We start from the raw sequence: 16,315 nt of genomic DNA, 5'->3' as shown, positions 1-16,315 counted from the left end.
TTTAGGAAGATTTACTAAGGATATGTGAGTGCTTTACCAAATAAGGAAGCAAAGGAAAAGGAGTTAATACATGTTAACTCACTGAATGTATCTCGGTGATTTTGCATCTTTTTTCCCCATTGTCTTATTAAATCCTAATTAGTAGAAAAACATGTCCTGTCCCATGTCATAGATGGAGATACTGAGGCTCAAGCAGAATCAATAATCTTCCCATGGTCACAGCGCTAGAAGTGGATAGGATGGGATTCAAACCATGGTACGTGGTTCCAGAGCCCAAACTCTTGTCCAGCATTACCAGCTGCCTCCTCCATTCAGGTCCATCCCATGAAGAGATCTCAAATCCTCATCTAAAAACACAAGAGTTACATGGGATCTTCTTCAAGTAGAGGGGACATTTTCAAGAAAAATGTTGCAATACTTAATTTCTTGCTCAATCTTCTGAATAGTAGTATAATAGTGGGATTCCTTCCTTTTCACTTAGACTCTTCTAGGTAGAACCTTCTTTTTTCGGTTCTAAAAGATTACTGTGGACAGGGACATTTTTGAGGACTTGGATTCCCCTTTCCTTTTGTTTAATAGCACTTATACTCTTCTGAAGAAGGAAACACAAACATTTAAAACAGTGAATCATAAGTTAGGAAAGAAGGTTCCACCACACAGATCTTGTTCTGGTGTATGTTTATGACTGTCCCCTGTATTAACTGATCTTTCTGCACCAGCTCTACATTTTATAGCCTTCCCAAAACTCCACCCTTCCTACATGAACCTTTCCTGCTCCTAGTTCAGCCTCCCTTCCTGGGCTGCAGGAACTATGGTGATAGCCTGTGAAAGTCTAACCCAGGAGTCCTAGTGCCAGCAGAGGCTAAAGACTTCTTTGCTGGGCAGCTGTAAATGGAAAGCTCCCTAAGATATTAATGGCTCTAAGGAATTGGGTTCCCATCTACACCTACCCCTGACTGTAAGTTAGGTAGACCATAATTGGTCAAAATCACTAATCAAATTTAAGTCATTCTACAGAAGGCCAAGTGGCCCTAGATAGATAGAAATTTTCATTCTCACCTGCCCTCCATTCTATTTTCCATCCCTCTGTCTTTTTTTTAGTTTCTAGAAATAATTGTTCTTTTTCTACTGCCTAAAATGAAAGCACCCCACAGTTCATCTCACTTGACAGTACCCTCAACAGCTCCTTATCCTTTCTGTATAGCCTATTTTTTTAAAGTAGGCTCCATGCCCAGCGTGGAGGCTTACATGAGACTTGAACCCACAACCTTGAGATCAAGACCTGAGCTGAGATCAAGAGTTGGACACTTAACCAACTAAGCCACTCAGGCACCCCTAGACTTGATTTAAAACAAACAAACTGTACAAAACATTTAATACTTGCTCTTTTGGGGGGTATTTGACGTATCCCCAGTATATTATAGCTGAGCCATTAATCTGATTGCTTCAACATTAACATGACACTGTTGAGGAATCAGCTGTTTCTGCAGAGGTTCAAGGGAAAGGCCTTTTGAGAAATGGGGAAGTTCCCTTTGTATATCTACAAAAGCTTTATTCACTCTGTTAACTTTTTCATCACTCACAATGTTTATCTTCTTAAGATTAGTGGTAACTGGTTTTGCTTTATTTTTAGTCGTAAAGTTTTTTTGGCTGGCTATATGAAACAGATTCCTGGACTTCTGCCCTTTTAGTTTGCTCTTGGCCATTGGCTTCGATAACCCTGGTGGAGAACTCAAGCTCCAGGTGACGTCATCTCCCTTTCCATATAGACTTTAGAGTTCAAAGATGAAAAAGAATGAAGGGTGAAAATAGCCTGTTTAGCTAAAAGAGAGACACTTAAAAAGAATAATAATAAATAAAATAAAAAATAAAAGAGAGACACAGCGATTTATCACTCCAATGGTTGTTTGTGTTTATGTGTGTTTTAATATCCCAAACCTCAGAAATCGAACCCATCATTCACTAGGGAAAGTTATTTTACTGGCCAAATATATTTACAATGAAATTGTAATTCCTTTTATGTGTAGATCATTTTCTATTTCAAAGTACTTTCACATGTACTTTGAACATGAGCTAGACTTATAGCACCCATTTTGCAGATCAGGAAAACTCAACTCAGATGGACAAAAGGGCACGCCAAGGTTATGGGGCTAATTAGTTACAACACCAGAGTTCAAATTTGGATTTCTCATTTATTACCGGCTTCTTTTGTGGGGGAAACAGGCTATTACTTTCTATACAAGATTAATATACTAGTCTTTGAGATTTCCTCATGGGGGAAAAAAAGTACCATTTTAACTGTGCTTTGGAGCTGCTGTCAGGAGCTGACTTTTAGGTAGAGCATACTAGTGGTACTCCCTATTTCCTACGACTTATGGCTTCACAGAATTGAAAGACATTTTGTGGCAAAAAGATCAGAAATCACCTTTTAATAGAATATAACCATGCAAAAGTTATTTAACCTCGTTGAGTTTGCTTCCTCACCTACAAAACGGTGACAATATTGCTGATCCCCCTGGGCTGGTATAAGGCTTAAATAAATGACATTCATAAAGCACCTTGCCAGTAATCATAGATGCTCAGTGTTAGAATTCTTTTCTTTCTCTTGAAAGAAACAAATGCTGTCAGAATAATAGAGTTCAGAGACTCAGGTTTAGGAAAGCTGAGTTACCAGGGTTCCCTCACACTTCTCAGGGACAGTCCACCTGCAGGCCACAGCTCCCTCCCAAACTGTAAGAACCAGGGATAGGTGGGTAAAGGCCAAAGCATGTGAAGCCTTGTAGGCCAAGGATGGCATGGAGTTTGGAGTGGCCTGATCAGAAAGCAATTTAAGTTCTTTCTGCCCCTCCAACTCACACTTCCTTTCATTCTCAAAAGTGTCCTGATTTGAGTGATAATATATATGGTGCTCCTACCTGTCTTATACTTTTCCACAAGACCTTCCCTCCAACCAGACCCATCTACCAGCAGGTCTCTAAATGAGAGAGGCTCTTTAGTACCTTCCTTTAAGAAATTTCCCCTCAGCCTGGGATACCTTTCCGTTCTTCCTAATTCCAACTCTAGTATCAACTCCTCTAGAAAGGCTCTTCTAGAAATTTTCTTCAAGCCTAATTTAGATTAGGTAAACACTTCAGGCTACTTTGGAATTGCCTGAGGAGCTTTTGGAAATACAGGTTTCTGGGCCCTACCACCTAATGTCGGGATTTAGCAAGTCTAGGGTGGGCCCAGGAAATCTGTTTACCCCTCCTAACTATTCCCACAACATCTTCTGTCTACTGGTCCAGGTAACTCTCTGTTAAAACCTCGTTATCTGCTTCCTTCAGGTGACTATACACTCCCTGAGGGCAGGACCCATGATCCCCACCTTTATGGAGTCTCCAGTGACTAGAATCAGCACTCTGTATATGACACATGAACAAATGAATAATAATGGCAAACATTTACAGAGCACTTACTGAGAACCAGACATAGTGTTTGGTTTTTTTGTGTGTGTATGTATTAACTCAGTCTATGTGTTTCTTTGTGTATTAAGTCAGTATTTCAGAAAAAGATTTTAACCCCTTAAGTGCTTAATAGTTAAGTTGAATGACAAAGGATATTAGGAACCTGAAGGTACTAAGAATTAACTCTGGAAAGTGCAAAGTGGGACATCTGAATGTGTTTCTTTACGTAAAGACTTATTTTAAGACAGAATATTTCTCGAAAGTCTTCCATAGTCCCACGCACATTGAATTGTGTTGATCTTTTCCTAGACAAGTACCCAGTGTGCCTTGCGGGAGGGAGAACTTTGTAAGTCTGACTGAAAACCTATTCTTTCATTCCTATTTCTGACCCTTTCTGACCGTTTTGTGCTTAGTCATCATACTTTTATTTTCTATCTCAGACCTCCTTAATAAAATGCCTGGGGAAGAGAACAAGAGTGGAACTTCTTCACTATACCCTTTAACTCTAAAATTTAGCACTCTCTGTGGACATCCTATAAAATTAAGGGGCTCTTATAAAGGTTTGTGACTCACAAAGAGCCTAATGCATTTAGATGTACAATTCTGGTAACGGTGTCAGATTATGGATTTCCAAATGGCAGCCGCAATCATGATTTAGAACAGATGGCCAAACCGCAGGCAACAGAATCAACAGAATTTTCTGCCATCCCAAGAGGCTAACAGAATCCAAGAGAAGTATCTGACATCACCTAAATTGGTAAACAGCTCAAAACAATCTTAATTAACAGTTTGCTGGAGCACTTAATGACAGAGAGCACGCCTCAGTAGAAATTGGTATTCTTAGACAGCTCTCATATATTATTAACCGCATAGGAAGATGGTCGAATGCCCTGGAAAAAACAGTCAAAATTAGAAATTAGGGAATCTTGATTTTGGTCCAAGCTGTGACACTAGGTGACCTTGCAGTAATCTGAACTTTCTGAACCTATTTCCTAGATTATAAAATGACATCTAAGCTACCTTCTTTCAGCTTTAAGCGTGTGCCCAAGGCAATTGGGAGGTGGGGGGGGGGGGAGAACGTAAATGTAAATGAACAAAAACAAGAATCATGCAAACATTTTAGATTATTATAACAGTAAAATTCATCCTTTCAATACACAAGAGGCTCAGTAGGTGAAAGGTAACTACTATTATTCATTTCGTTACCAGAGCTACTGTGGCATTTTTTACTATTTTACTAGAAGTATTAATGCCTGCACCATGGCAAACCATAGTGCCCACGGGTAAAAAGAGCCTTTCTTAAACCACCCAAATCATGGAACGTTGTCAATTAAAGAAATGTTGAACGATTTTTTAATGTGGTCATCTCCAGGTCTCAGTGTTGTCAGTCTTCTGGAATAGCCTTGGAAAAGAATAGGTTATCTTTTCAGCATTGCTTGTCATCTGTACAAGAGACCAATAAGGAAAAATTCTGCAATGTCTCTCAGCAAGGAAGCTAAAATACAGTGTCAAAAGTTTCAGCCAGAACTAGTCAGGTCTAGATGCCAACAGGCACTTTTACTCTGTATGTTTTATACGCTCCCCACGTTTCTTTGCCAGAATTTTTTTTTTTTAAGGACTATGTTCAACTTTTCAAGAAAAGTTATGGTATGTGTGCCTTTTGTGGAAGCAATGGAAGAGGAGAGGTCGAAGAGAAGGGCCAGGGTAGTAGAAGAAGGGGACAGAATTAAGCTCCCAGGAAGGAAGCCTACTGCTTCTCAAGTTACCATTTGTAAACCCTTTACCCGGTTCTGTTTGGCCTATTGTCCTGGGTAAATCATCCATTGAAAATCAAGCTCTTCAGCTCATTATATATTCTTCATTTGAGGTGACCAGAACTATTTCCTGAAACCTGGTTTGGGTGCTAATTACCTGCTCAAACACCTTGTGAATACCTCCGTGGATTTGTCATAGGAAAATTTCACTTTTTTTATTTTTCTTAAATTGAGCACACTTATTGCAAGTTCCCCTTTTAACTTCCCAGGCGTGACAATAAAGGCCGTCTAAGTAGACGAGCCTTCTGCTGCTCTGGTTACCGGGATGTGACGCTCACTCCTCCTCAGCTACCCCAAGGCATAGCTTGCAGCTCTGGCTCATTTGTAGAGAAATATTTACCAAAGTCAGCCACATATTTCTATACAGAGAAGTAAGCTGCCTTTTCTTCCGGGGCCTCTCTCCCTCTGCAGTGAGGCAAGAGTCCCCCCCACCTTTTTTTTTTTTACAAATACCCGAAGCAACTTGTACAAAAGAGAATTGCACTCACAGTTTTTTCCCTGCAGATTTTAAAATAACTGTCTCTGTCAGCCTTCCTCCTTTCGTAACTCTCCAATGGAAACAAAACAAAACAAAACCAAAAACCCAAACTTGCAGCATATGCCTGGCCATAGTGACAAGAGGGTATTTCTATCAATTTTGAAACTGGAAAAAAAAATTTTTTTTTGAACTGGGGAAAAATGTTTATTCACTTATGTATCTGTAATTGACTCCATACAAAATTCGTGTTGCCTTGTCTTTCCTCCCCACATCTACATAAACCTAAGTCCCAGAGCCTAAATGCAGGTGTCATCTTTAAGAAAAATAATCAAATAAAGCCAGAAAAACACGGAACAAAACCGCTCCAATAGAACCAACAGAAGTCAATATTTTAAATACACAGTATTTTCAATCTGTGATCCCTGGAAAAGAACGAGAAGGCTAGAAATGCATCGATTTCAATCTATGTCTGTTGCGTCCTGACTGGGCAAGATTTTTCCCCCCCTTTCCTTAAGAAAACCGAAGGTGAAGACTGTCTCTATGTGGCACTGTGGTATAAGTGACCGCTGTTGTGGAGGAGAAAAGCCCATGAAGCTTAAAAATTTTGCAAAGAGAAAACAATCCTCCTGCAGACCACAATAAATAAAATAACAGCAGTGGGGTGATTTGCAACCATGTAACGGGGCTTTTGTCTGGGTCTATTTCTCTGTGCCTTGAGGGTTTCTGTGTTCCTTCTCGGCAGGATCTCAGTGTTTCGCCCCTCCATTACAAAGGCCCAGGGCTTGAGCCCCTCCTCCAGCTGTTCACCCCCAATCTTGCCCATGCTGAGGCTTACTTACAGCAGACTGAAGAGTTTCAGTGGGGTGCAGGGCACTGCAATTTAGGATTTCTGCAGTACAGGGTGAATTTTCAAGAGTGCATCAGAGAGGGGAGCCAGACTTAAAAATAGCCTTTACTCATCCTATTAACCATTTCGCTGCTGAACGGGTTTCTAAGGCAGGGCCAGCAGGCTCCCCAGCCCGCCCCCCACCCCGCAAACACACGAATTGCTACGGCTGCTTCTGACAGTTTGTATGAAGGCAAAACCTCACTGTGTCTTGGAAAACAGGTGAATGCATCTTGTGACCCATCACAGAAAGGACTGCGAAAATTTTCTGTATTCTCCCATATGCCGAGTTTGAGGGTAGGAAAGAAGGGAAGGGTCTGAAGTCAAGGGAGAGGGGAGTGAAAGTAGGAAAAGAGAAATCCTGGTGAACAGAGGAGTGAGGGAGCCCCCTTGTTCTGGTTTGTATCGATCTTCTTTAAGCATGGGGAGAGCTGATGAGTCTGTGATTATTTTAATGACCATGAAACCTATGCATTCAAAGAAATAAATGAAGCTATGTAATCACCTTCTAAGTAATATCAAAGAACCAGAAAAGGGTTAGGGGGAGGGGCGTCATTGTAGAACAGTATTTACATCATACAAGGCACCACAGGGGAAGGTAAACGACGGGTGAAGTTTCTGTAGAGGGAGAGGAGCCTAAAATTCAATACTTTATGGCCCTGGCCCATCCAAGGCAAGGAAAGATAAGGCGTGGAAGCAATAATTGTGTCTATTTTGGTATTTTTTTGGCAAGGGAAATGCTGATGTTCGAGCTTTGTGAGTAGTTTATAAAGCAAGAAAAACTTTGGAAGTGCAACAATACGGAAGATACAGACGATGGACAAATAGAATCAGAGGTTGTTGACCAAGTGAGGGTTATTGCGACAATATGCTTTAAATTGAGAATAATAATGAAGACACACTAGGTTCAGTCCAAAGACAAACAACTGGAAATAAAATGACATTGGAACATAACATTACAGAATTAGGTGGCTGCCTATGTCTAAGGGCAGGTACTGAGAAAAGCAGGAGACACGGACGCTGTCTTGGAAACCAGCAAGAGAGAGGACACATACTGACAACGATGCCCAGCAACCTGATGTTGTCGAATAGGAGTAGGAGTCGTAGGTATCTGATTCCACCGTTATTTGTGATTTTAACGAAGTTCTACATTTAACAAGTCAGTGCAGACAAAAGGAAGAGTCCCAGCTCTGGTAGCTGACAGACCTGGTTTCCAATCCTACTTCTTCCACTTGTTAGTTCTCTAACTCTGGAAAGATTATGTCATGGCTGTAGGCCTCAGTCTTGTTATCCGCAAAATGGGGTTATCATCACCTGCCTCCCCTGGCCGCTGTGAGGATTAATTAAGATAATAAATGGAAAGCACCTGGTTGTACTTGAGCAGGTGCCCAGTCATTACAGCTGTTATAATTCATCCCATTACTCTAAATAGGTAACAGAAATTCTCAAGAAAATTATAAACCCCAGGAAAAGATAACTTAATTAAGAAAAAATACCCTATGCCCTTCAACCCGGGAGTTTTCTGGTCATGAATTCATCATTAATCAAATGCCTACAAACGGGGTTGCCGGATAAAACAGGACTCACAGTTAAATCTGATTATCAGAGGAACAACAAGTATTTTTTAGTATAAGTATGTCCCATGCAATATCATACTGAAAAATTGGGTGTCGTTTCTCTAAAATTTAAACAGAAATTTTAAAAATGAAATAACTGATGGGTCCTCAGTTTGGTTTGGCTTTTTTGTTGTTGTTGCCAAATTTGGCAACCTATCTGCAAACAGCAAAAAACCCTGAGTATGTTTAATTCCTGCTTCCTTCAGCCCCGGTTCCTCCGGAGGTAAGAGGAAAGGAATCCTGATTTCAGCGAGTGTTGTAAAAAACTTAATAAATGAAATGAATGTTAGTAAAAGGTTTCAAATACCCAGAACATCACTTGGCACTCTCTGAGGGAAAGCAACCGCCAGTCTGGCATCTCCGGGTTAGGCCTCTGACTTGGGTTTCCCATCATCTGGCACCCAGGCCACCCCCCTGTTACCAGGCCCCCCCCCCCCAGTTCTGACCCAGCCCTTTGCAGGCCTGGAACAGTTTTGTTTTGTTTTGCCTTTCCTCCTTCCCCAGTGCAGGGTTCCATGGAAACTGCAGCACGCTCACGACCTGGGGCGCTGACGCTATAGACACCCAAAGGGACCTTCCTTGCCAGAAGGGGTGGCTCTTGGAGGCGAGGGGAGACGCATGTCTGGGACGCGTTTAGGTCCATGGAGTAGATGTAAAGTGGCACTGAGGACGCGGATGTGACGTTTTGCATGTGCTTAATGAACACTTGGTACTCCTTTGTTATTGTGGGTCCTCTATGGTGACACGGGGCAAAGGCCTATCGCAGCGTAATAAAATTCAGAAACTGACATCAGCAGTAAAGTGCATTCTCGAAGTGTGAGCTTTGAACTCTCAATTCGGTGAGCTACTACCTCTGAACGGAGACGGTTAACAAGGATTTCTGATTTAGCATCGTCAACAAAAGACACCATACTAAAGTTTGCTTTCACGCATCTTTACTTGGCTTGGTGGTAACATGATTGATAAGACACATGCTTATATATAAATTCAGGTAGGTCATTCGCTGATACAAAAAAGGAAAAAAAGGTTTCAAAAATAACTTAAAATGGGAATTTTATTTCAGCGTTTAAAAATATTAAAAAGTCGAAAAGTTGCGGTTCTTGCCTCTCTGAAGTTCCCTCATTCCTGACACAGAGGTGTTCTCTCACCTTTTAGACATCGAGATATATATTTAAATGCCACAGATCTCTTTAGTAATTTCTGAGTAAATTTCAAGGACTGGTTGATTTTGACAACTTTTTGTAGATATATATTCTCATCCTATCAAAGTCCCTATTCCATCTAAACTTAGAATTTAAAACAATGTAACCAGAAAAAAATTGTGAAAGCAAACAAAAAGCCAAAAGAACATGAGAACAACACATTTTCCTTTGAAGGGCAGAGAAAAATCACGGGTAATTCAGGGCAGTTGATTTCTAGAGAACTCCAGCTATCAGAATGACTTTGTTGGGAGCAGCCGCCCTGATGGTCCTGGCCATTACATGTCAATCTGTCAAACCAACAAACAAAAACACCACAGGCTTTAGCACAAATGGCATATGACAAATGCAGATGTGCCTCTGAAAAGAATCCTTTGCTTTTTAAACACCTGCAAGAATTCCAAAACAACTGGCAGGCCTTCCACTGGGCTATAGCCACTCTTCTGACCCTGAGTCCCGAGTGGGAAAGAAAAAATGTGTAGAATGTACAGTATTCCGTTCCCATTTGGAAGAACGGTGGGGGGCTGATGAGGAACAAGTACAGTGTTGATATCACAATGCCATGCACCTGCTTGGGGTGTAAAAAGCAAGAGTTTATTACCAAAACTGCAGCATTTTTTCATCTTCTCATTAAGCAGTGGTGAGCAAATTCAAATGTGTTTCCCTTTTATTAGGTTAACCCATCCTGAATGGAAGGGGTCTATTGAGGTGTTTTCTTTTTTTCCCCCAACAGGTATATTGTCTTCCTTTCACAATTAAATTGCTCCCTACATTTTGGTTCAGGCTGATAAGTAATTTCTTAGAGTGTGGCAAAGTTAGTGTCTCTCAGATACTTAATTAGCCAAAAAATAAAATTCAGTTTACACGTTTACAGACCATTTTTAAATTTTAACAAAATGAGCATCCCCCAAATACCCTCCTACTTCAATGAACATTTTCACGTCAAAAAAAGTATTACCAGGGATGCCTGGGTGGCTCAGCGGTTGAGCATCTGCCTTCAGCTCAGGGTGTGATCCCGGAATCCCAGGATCGAGTCCCACATCAGGCTCTCTGCATGGAGCCTGCTTTTCCCTCTGCCTGTGTCTCTGCCTCTCTCTGTGTTTCTCATGAATAAATAAATAAAATCTTAAAAAAAAAAAAAGTATTACCAAAGAAACATAATTCATTCTGAGGGACAGTTCCCACCAGGTGCATTTTGGCTGGTGATCTTTTGAAGTACCATCTTTATGAAGCCAGTATGATAAAACAACTGCTAACATAAATGTTTGTGAGGTTATCAGTTGGTTGAAGACAATGTCCCTTTAACCCGGCAATTTTGTTTGCCAGAGTCACTTTGATATTATTTTCATGTCTCCCTTGCTAACAATCTGTTATAATATATATACATGGTTACCAAATAGAATCCCCTGGGTTAGTAATCACACTATAAATATAGATAGGGCACTACCGTGTTATCAGAAAGAATGTCAGCGAGAGCAGGCTGCCCAGTAGCAAATTACAAAGTTTTGGCTCCCAAGAATGAGATGCGTTGTTTGCTCTTGCACACTGCAGCTGCCGCACCCCCCCCTTTTTTTGGTGGTTTATTACACACAAGCTACTAATGAATGGGAGCCGCTGTTTTACAGTACACCACACTTACAGGACTTATCTCTAGGCCTACCACAGATTTGACTGATCAACAGCAGGGCACCGCCATCATAATTCTTCCTAGAAACAGGAGTATAAAAAGGGGTTTGTTGGAGGTTGGCTGGGGCTGCAGAGAATCCTGCCCGCAGGGCTTGCCGATGCCATCACTAGCTGTTATGGTCTTTGGCCTAATAAGGTACAGAAACAAAGATTGTTCACTTATTCAAGAAGACTAAAGCACCAGAATGATGGAAAGTAGAGGCAGTAGGGCACACATCCAAGTGGGATTAAGGCCACAAGTGCAACTTTATAGGCCTGTCTGGGTGGCAGGAGACAGATCTGCAGCTGAAAATCCCGTTCAAACATAATTTATTATATGTCATTCATAGTTAGAGGTGGTTGTCATTAGGAGTTTAACTGCTGCACTGTGTCCAACTGATTTTGATAAGTATTTTCATAAGCTTCTCGTATGTTATCATAACTCAGAAACAGAGGCAGAGAAGGTAAACAGACTGATAAACTGACAGCGCTATCTGAGAAATACATCTGGAGAAAGCCACGGTGCCTCCCATTTTTCCCCATTCTCTGCTCTAATGTTACAGTATGTCCTCATGTTTCTAAATGTTAGCATTTCTCTCCTTGCAGTAAAATATTACAATTTACATCTCTTAGGCTTCTTCAAACTTTCAGATCAACCTCGACAAAATGAATCTACCTATTTCCTAACAAAACAAACACGTTAACCCTGTTTTATAAAGAGGAAATGTCAAGTTGGGAGAGTCCTTTGCCCCAGGCCTAATGTCATTGAATGACCTAGCAGAGAATAAAAGTCAGAAGTTAAATCTTCTAGTCTTTTCATCATACTTTCCCAGTGCAGAGAGCACAGCAAGACCAGCAACACATATATACACTATACATGAGATTAGAAAAATCTGTCCTCTATTTTCTTATATGCCAAATCTTACTGGAATTAGAAACATGGGTTTGGTTTTTTCTTTTTAAAGATTTTATTTATTTTTTCATGAGAGAGTGAGGCAGAGACACAGGCATAGGGAGAAGCAGGCTCCACGCAGGAAGCCTGATGTGGGGCTCGATCCCGGGACCCTGGGATCAAGACCTGGGCCGAAGCAGGCACTAAACCACTGAGCCACCCAGGCATCCCAGAAACATGGATTTGTTTGTTTGTTTAAGATCTTATTTTTAAGTAATCTCTACACCCAACATTGGGCTTGAATTTACAATCTTGAGATCAAGAGTCGCAGGCTCCACCTACTGAGCCAGCCAGGTGTTCCAGAAACATGGGTTATTAAGAGTATTCCCACAATGAGCCCTGAACATTTTCAAGTCACTGTACCATAGTATCTTGTTTGAATGAGAGAGGACTATACTTGGCTGAGGCTCCATTATATTATAAATGGACTGCATGTTCTAAGATCACAATAACTTAAAATCAATTTAATTAGGGGCACCTGAGTGGCTTAGTCAGTTCAGCATCAGACTCCTGACTTCAGCTCGGGTCATGATCTCAGGGTTGTGGGATCTTCTCGTTCTCCCTTACCCTTTGCCCTTGTTCCCCACCCCCATCGCGTGTCCCCCCTAAAAAAAAAGAAAGAAAGAAAGAAAGAAAGAAAGAAAGAAAGAAAGAAAGAAAGAAAGAAAGAAAAAAAGTGAATTTAATTGGCTTTCATATATATTTGTGTTAATGTTAATGAAGTTGGATTATCTTAGTATCATTTACAGAGTGTGATAGGTTATGGAGTTTGGGTATAGGGCGGCATGGGTATCAGTCTGAATAGAATCAGCGTGAATGGAGGTGTACCATCTGGGAAGACTAGAAGTCAAATATGGCAGTTTTTCAAATAATATTCTCCCAAATAGTCAGATAGCAAGTCATCCTCTCTACTCTACTCCCACCATAAACTTTTATTTATCCTGATTTCAAACCATTTAAACATTTAAGATTGGTGTCATAATTTTAATATTCTCTTTAGTACCAAGAAACAAACTAAATGGCCATCAACAGGAGAATGGTTAAAGATATTCTGACTCAGGAATCCCAGGTGGTCTAGTGGTTTAGCACCTGCCTTTGGCCCAGGGCATGATCCTGGAGTCGGGGGATCCAGTCCCACATCAGGCTCCCTGAGGGGAATCTGCTTCTCCCTCTGCCTGTGTCTCTGCCTCTCTCTCTCTCTATGTTTCTCATGAATAAATAAATAAAATCTTTTAAAAAAATATTCTGACCCAACCCTACTGTGGGATATTATGCAGCAGTTATGGAGTGAAACAGATAGCCACATTATAAGTCTATTCTCCTTGACATATTATGAAGTGAGAAAATGCACATAATAAAATTTCATTTCTTAAAAAACTTAGTTTATGTGTATTGATAATAGAAGAGGGATCCCTGGGTGGCGCAGCGGTTTGGCGCCTGCCTTTGGCCTAGGGCGCGATCCTGGAGACCCGGGATCGAGTCCCATGTCGGGCTCCCGGTGCATGGAGCCTGCTTCTCTCTCTGCCTGTGTCTCTGCCTCTCTCTCTCTCTCTCTGTGTGACTATCATGAATAAATAAATAAAATCTTTAAAAAAAATAGAAGAGTAGCTAACCCTTATAAAAATCTTACTATGTACCAAGCACTGCTGGAAACAACCCACATAGAACTTCACTTAATCCTTACAGTAACCCAGTGAGGTAGGACTGCTGTCATCCCCACTTTTACAGATGAGAAAACTGAGATCAGATATGTAGTAAATTGTAGAGCTGGGACTCAAACCTTGACTGTCTAGATCCAGAGTCTATGTTCTTAACCGCTATCATCAATCACTCAGTTGATCAATCCTCTACTTCCCTATCATGTAGCTAGCTACCATCTGTCTGCCTATCTCTCCATACATACATTCACATATACATCTTTCTATCTGAGATCTAGAAGGATACATGCTTCCAGAGAAGTGACAATGGACACTTTTACTTACTCTACACACCACTTTCACTTCTGCTTCTATAAATTTTTATATTGTTTGCAGTTCCATAGTCAAGTTCAGAATGATGGTGCTGGGGATATCTGATATACAGCTATGGTAAATATAAAGGAAAAGTTTTGCAAACAAGTGGTCCTTAAGTGGGTCCTGAAATGTCAATAATTTGCTTTAGGCTTTAGGCGGAGCCTTAAATATGAATATTGTTTGTATCTTTGAGGGCAGGAGATATAACACCTTCTTTTAATTTTAACACCTTTTTCTTTCAACAGCACCTACGTAGAGCCTTGTTCTTTATGAGCACTCAAAAGCTTTATGTACCGACTGAATGGAGACTGTAAGTGAAAGACTTCTGTTAGGATGGGGCTAGAGTTTGAGGCTACATAGAAGAGCAAAGTCAAATTGAAATTAAATATACGGTTCTGGACAATTAACCACTGCTTTATCCAGCTTGATTAATCAGCCACAGATAAGAACAAGTGTTTCTTTTGCCCTTGAAAACCCTTGCATCCATCCATATTATTTGCCTCGTATTTCATTCTAATTTGATATTCTACACTTTTCAACCCATTTCCCCTGTAAAATATTCCTTGGGCCTGATTTCAAAGCTTTCCGTCCAGGTTTAGTCTCCACTTCACTTGAGGTTTCTTATCAGGAAGATTAACCCTTAACAACGTTCTACTCCTAGACTCTTGCATGTTGCATCACCAAAAACATTTGTATTAGTTTGCTATTTTGATTCCTATAGGATTCTGATGTTTCTAGAATGTGTGCAGTGTGCCTTTATTCTCTGCTTCTTTGCCTTTTAGTATTTTTTTATTGAAGATTCTAAGGTTGTTCATACAATTGCTGATACCTCCTGATTGCAAGATATCTCTGCAGGCTTTTAAACATATTTAAATATATTTCTAAACTTTCATTCACTTGCATAAGCATGAATGTACGGCTTCTGAATGCAGAATTTTAAAAATGATTTTTTTTTCTTCTCTTAAACTGAAGAGTCATTCATTTAAAAATACATTTTAAGATGCAGTGTTTATTTGTAACTCTATAATGGAACTCTGGGAGTGAGTGGCATGTAAGAAGTGACCCACAAAATATCTTTGAAAAATGATAATTGATTTTCCACCAGAGTCTTCATTTTAATATTTGATGTTATTTTGCAAATATAAGAAATAGATATCCAGATGAAGATACACCCAGATCCAAGAATAATTTAGTGTGAGAAGCACTAGAATTCTCATACTTATTCTTCTTCACTGAATTTTAACTCTCTTTAAAAGAAGTGGTGTTATAACTGGTACACATTGTCATGGCACTTATGAGGACATTATTTCCTAGGTGAATAAAGCTATACATCAGCCTATTAAAATGGATAATATTCAGCTTCATTGTATTTTATTTAATTTTTATTTTTAAAAATTTTATTTTTAATTTTATTTTTATTTTCCTTAGCAGGAAGCCTGATGTGGGGCTCAATCTCAGGACCCTGGGATCATGTCCTGAGCTGAAGGCAGATGTTTAACTGCCTGAGCCACCCAGGTGCCCTCAGCCTCATTTTATGTTATTCTAAAACCTTTATTTAAATTCATTAAATAATTTTCTATGGCACCCTGTTACGATCTCACTTCTCTACCTTTCCCCTGTACCTGGAACAAGGCCCCATATCCTTCTACCACAGTCCTACCCATTCTTCAATCCTCATTTTCTTCAAAAAATTTCTCCAGGTCTCTGTGACTATCATAAATAAATAAAAATTAAAAAAAAAAAAAAAAGGTGGGGGGATCCCTGGGTGGCGCAGCGGTTTGGCGCCTGCCTTTGGCCCAGGGCACGATCCTGGAGACCCGGGATCAAATCCCACATCGGGCTCCCGGTGCATGGAACCTGCTTCTTCCTCTGCCTATGTCTCTGCCTCTCTCTCTCTCTCTCTGGGACTATCATAAATAAAAATAAAAAAAAATTTCTCCAGGGTATTCCATATTTTCTTAGCTGTTTGTTCATACTTTTACCGTAGCTTATTCTGAAGAGAAATTTGTGCACATGCCACATTCTCTTTCCTAGATAGCTGAGCCCAAGTCTTGAGCTTTCTTTGTACTTTCTGGTTCCAATCCCTACTTCTTTTTTTATTTTCCTAAGAGTTTACTTTTGGGACATCTGGGTGGCTCATCCAGTTGGGTAGCCAACTCTGAATTTTGGCTCTGGTCATGATCTCAGTGTTCTGGAAATCCGTGCTCAGCAGGGAGTCTGCTTGAGGATTCTCTTTCTGTCTCTTCCCCT

At 40.4% G+C, this 16,315-nt stretch overlaps 1 protein-coding gene across 1 annotated transcript; it reads right to left on the bottom strand.

The window, feature by feature from the left end:
* Positions 1 to 1,418: 1,418 nt before the first annotated feature.
* On the bottom strand, positions 1,419 to 1,706 carry LOC112662854 (ribosomal biogenesis factor-like). The gene has a single exon (XM_035710247.1). It carries the CDS (start codon positions 1,704 to 1,706, stop codon positions 1,419 to 1,421), a length of 288 nt encoding a protein of 95 aa, XP_035566140.1.
* Positions 1,707 to 16,315: the final 14,609 nt, after the last annotated feature.

This window comes from Canis lupus, chromosome 34, assembly GCF_003254725.2.
Source record: "Canis lupus dingo isolate Sandy chromosome 34, ASM325472v2, whole genome shotgun sequence".
In the NCBI taxonomy this organism is placed as follows: Eukaryota; Metazoa; Chordata; class Mammalia; order Carnivora; family Canidae; genus Canis; species Canis lupus.
Note: the sequence above shows the minus strand (reverse complement) of the source record. Positions and strands in the feature narration are given on the sequence as shown.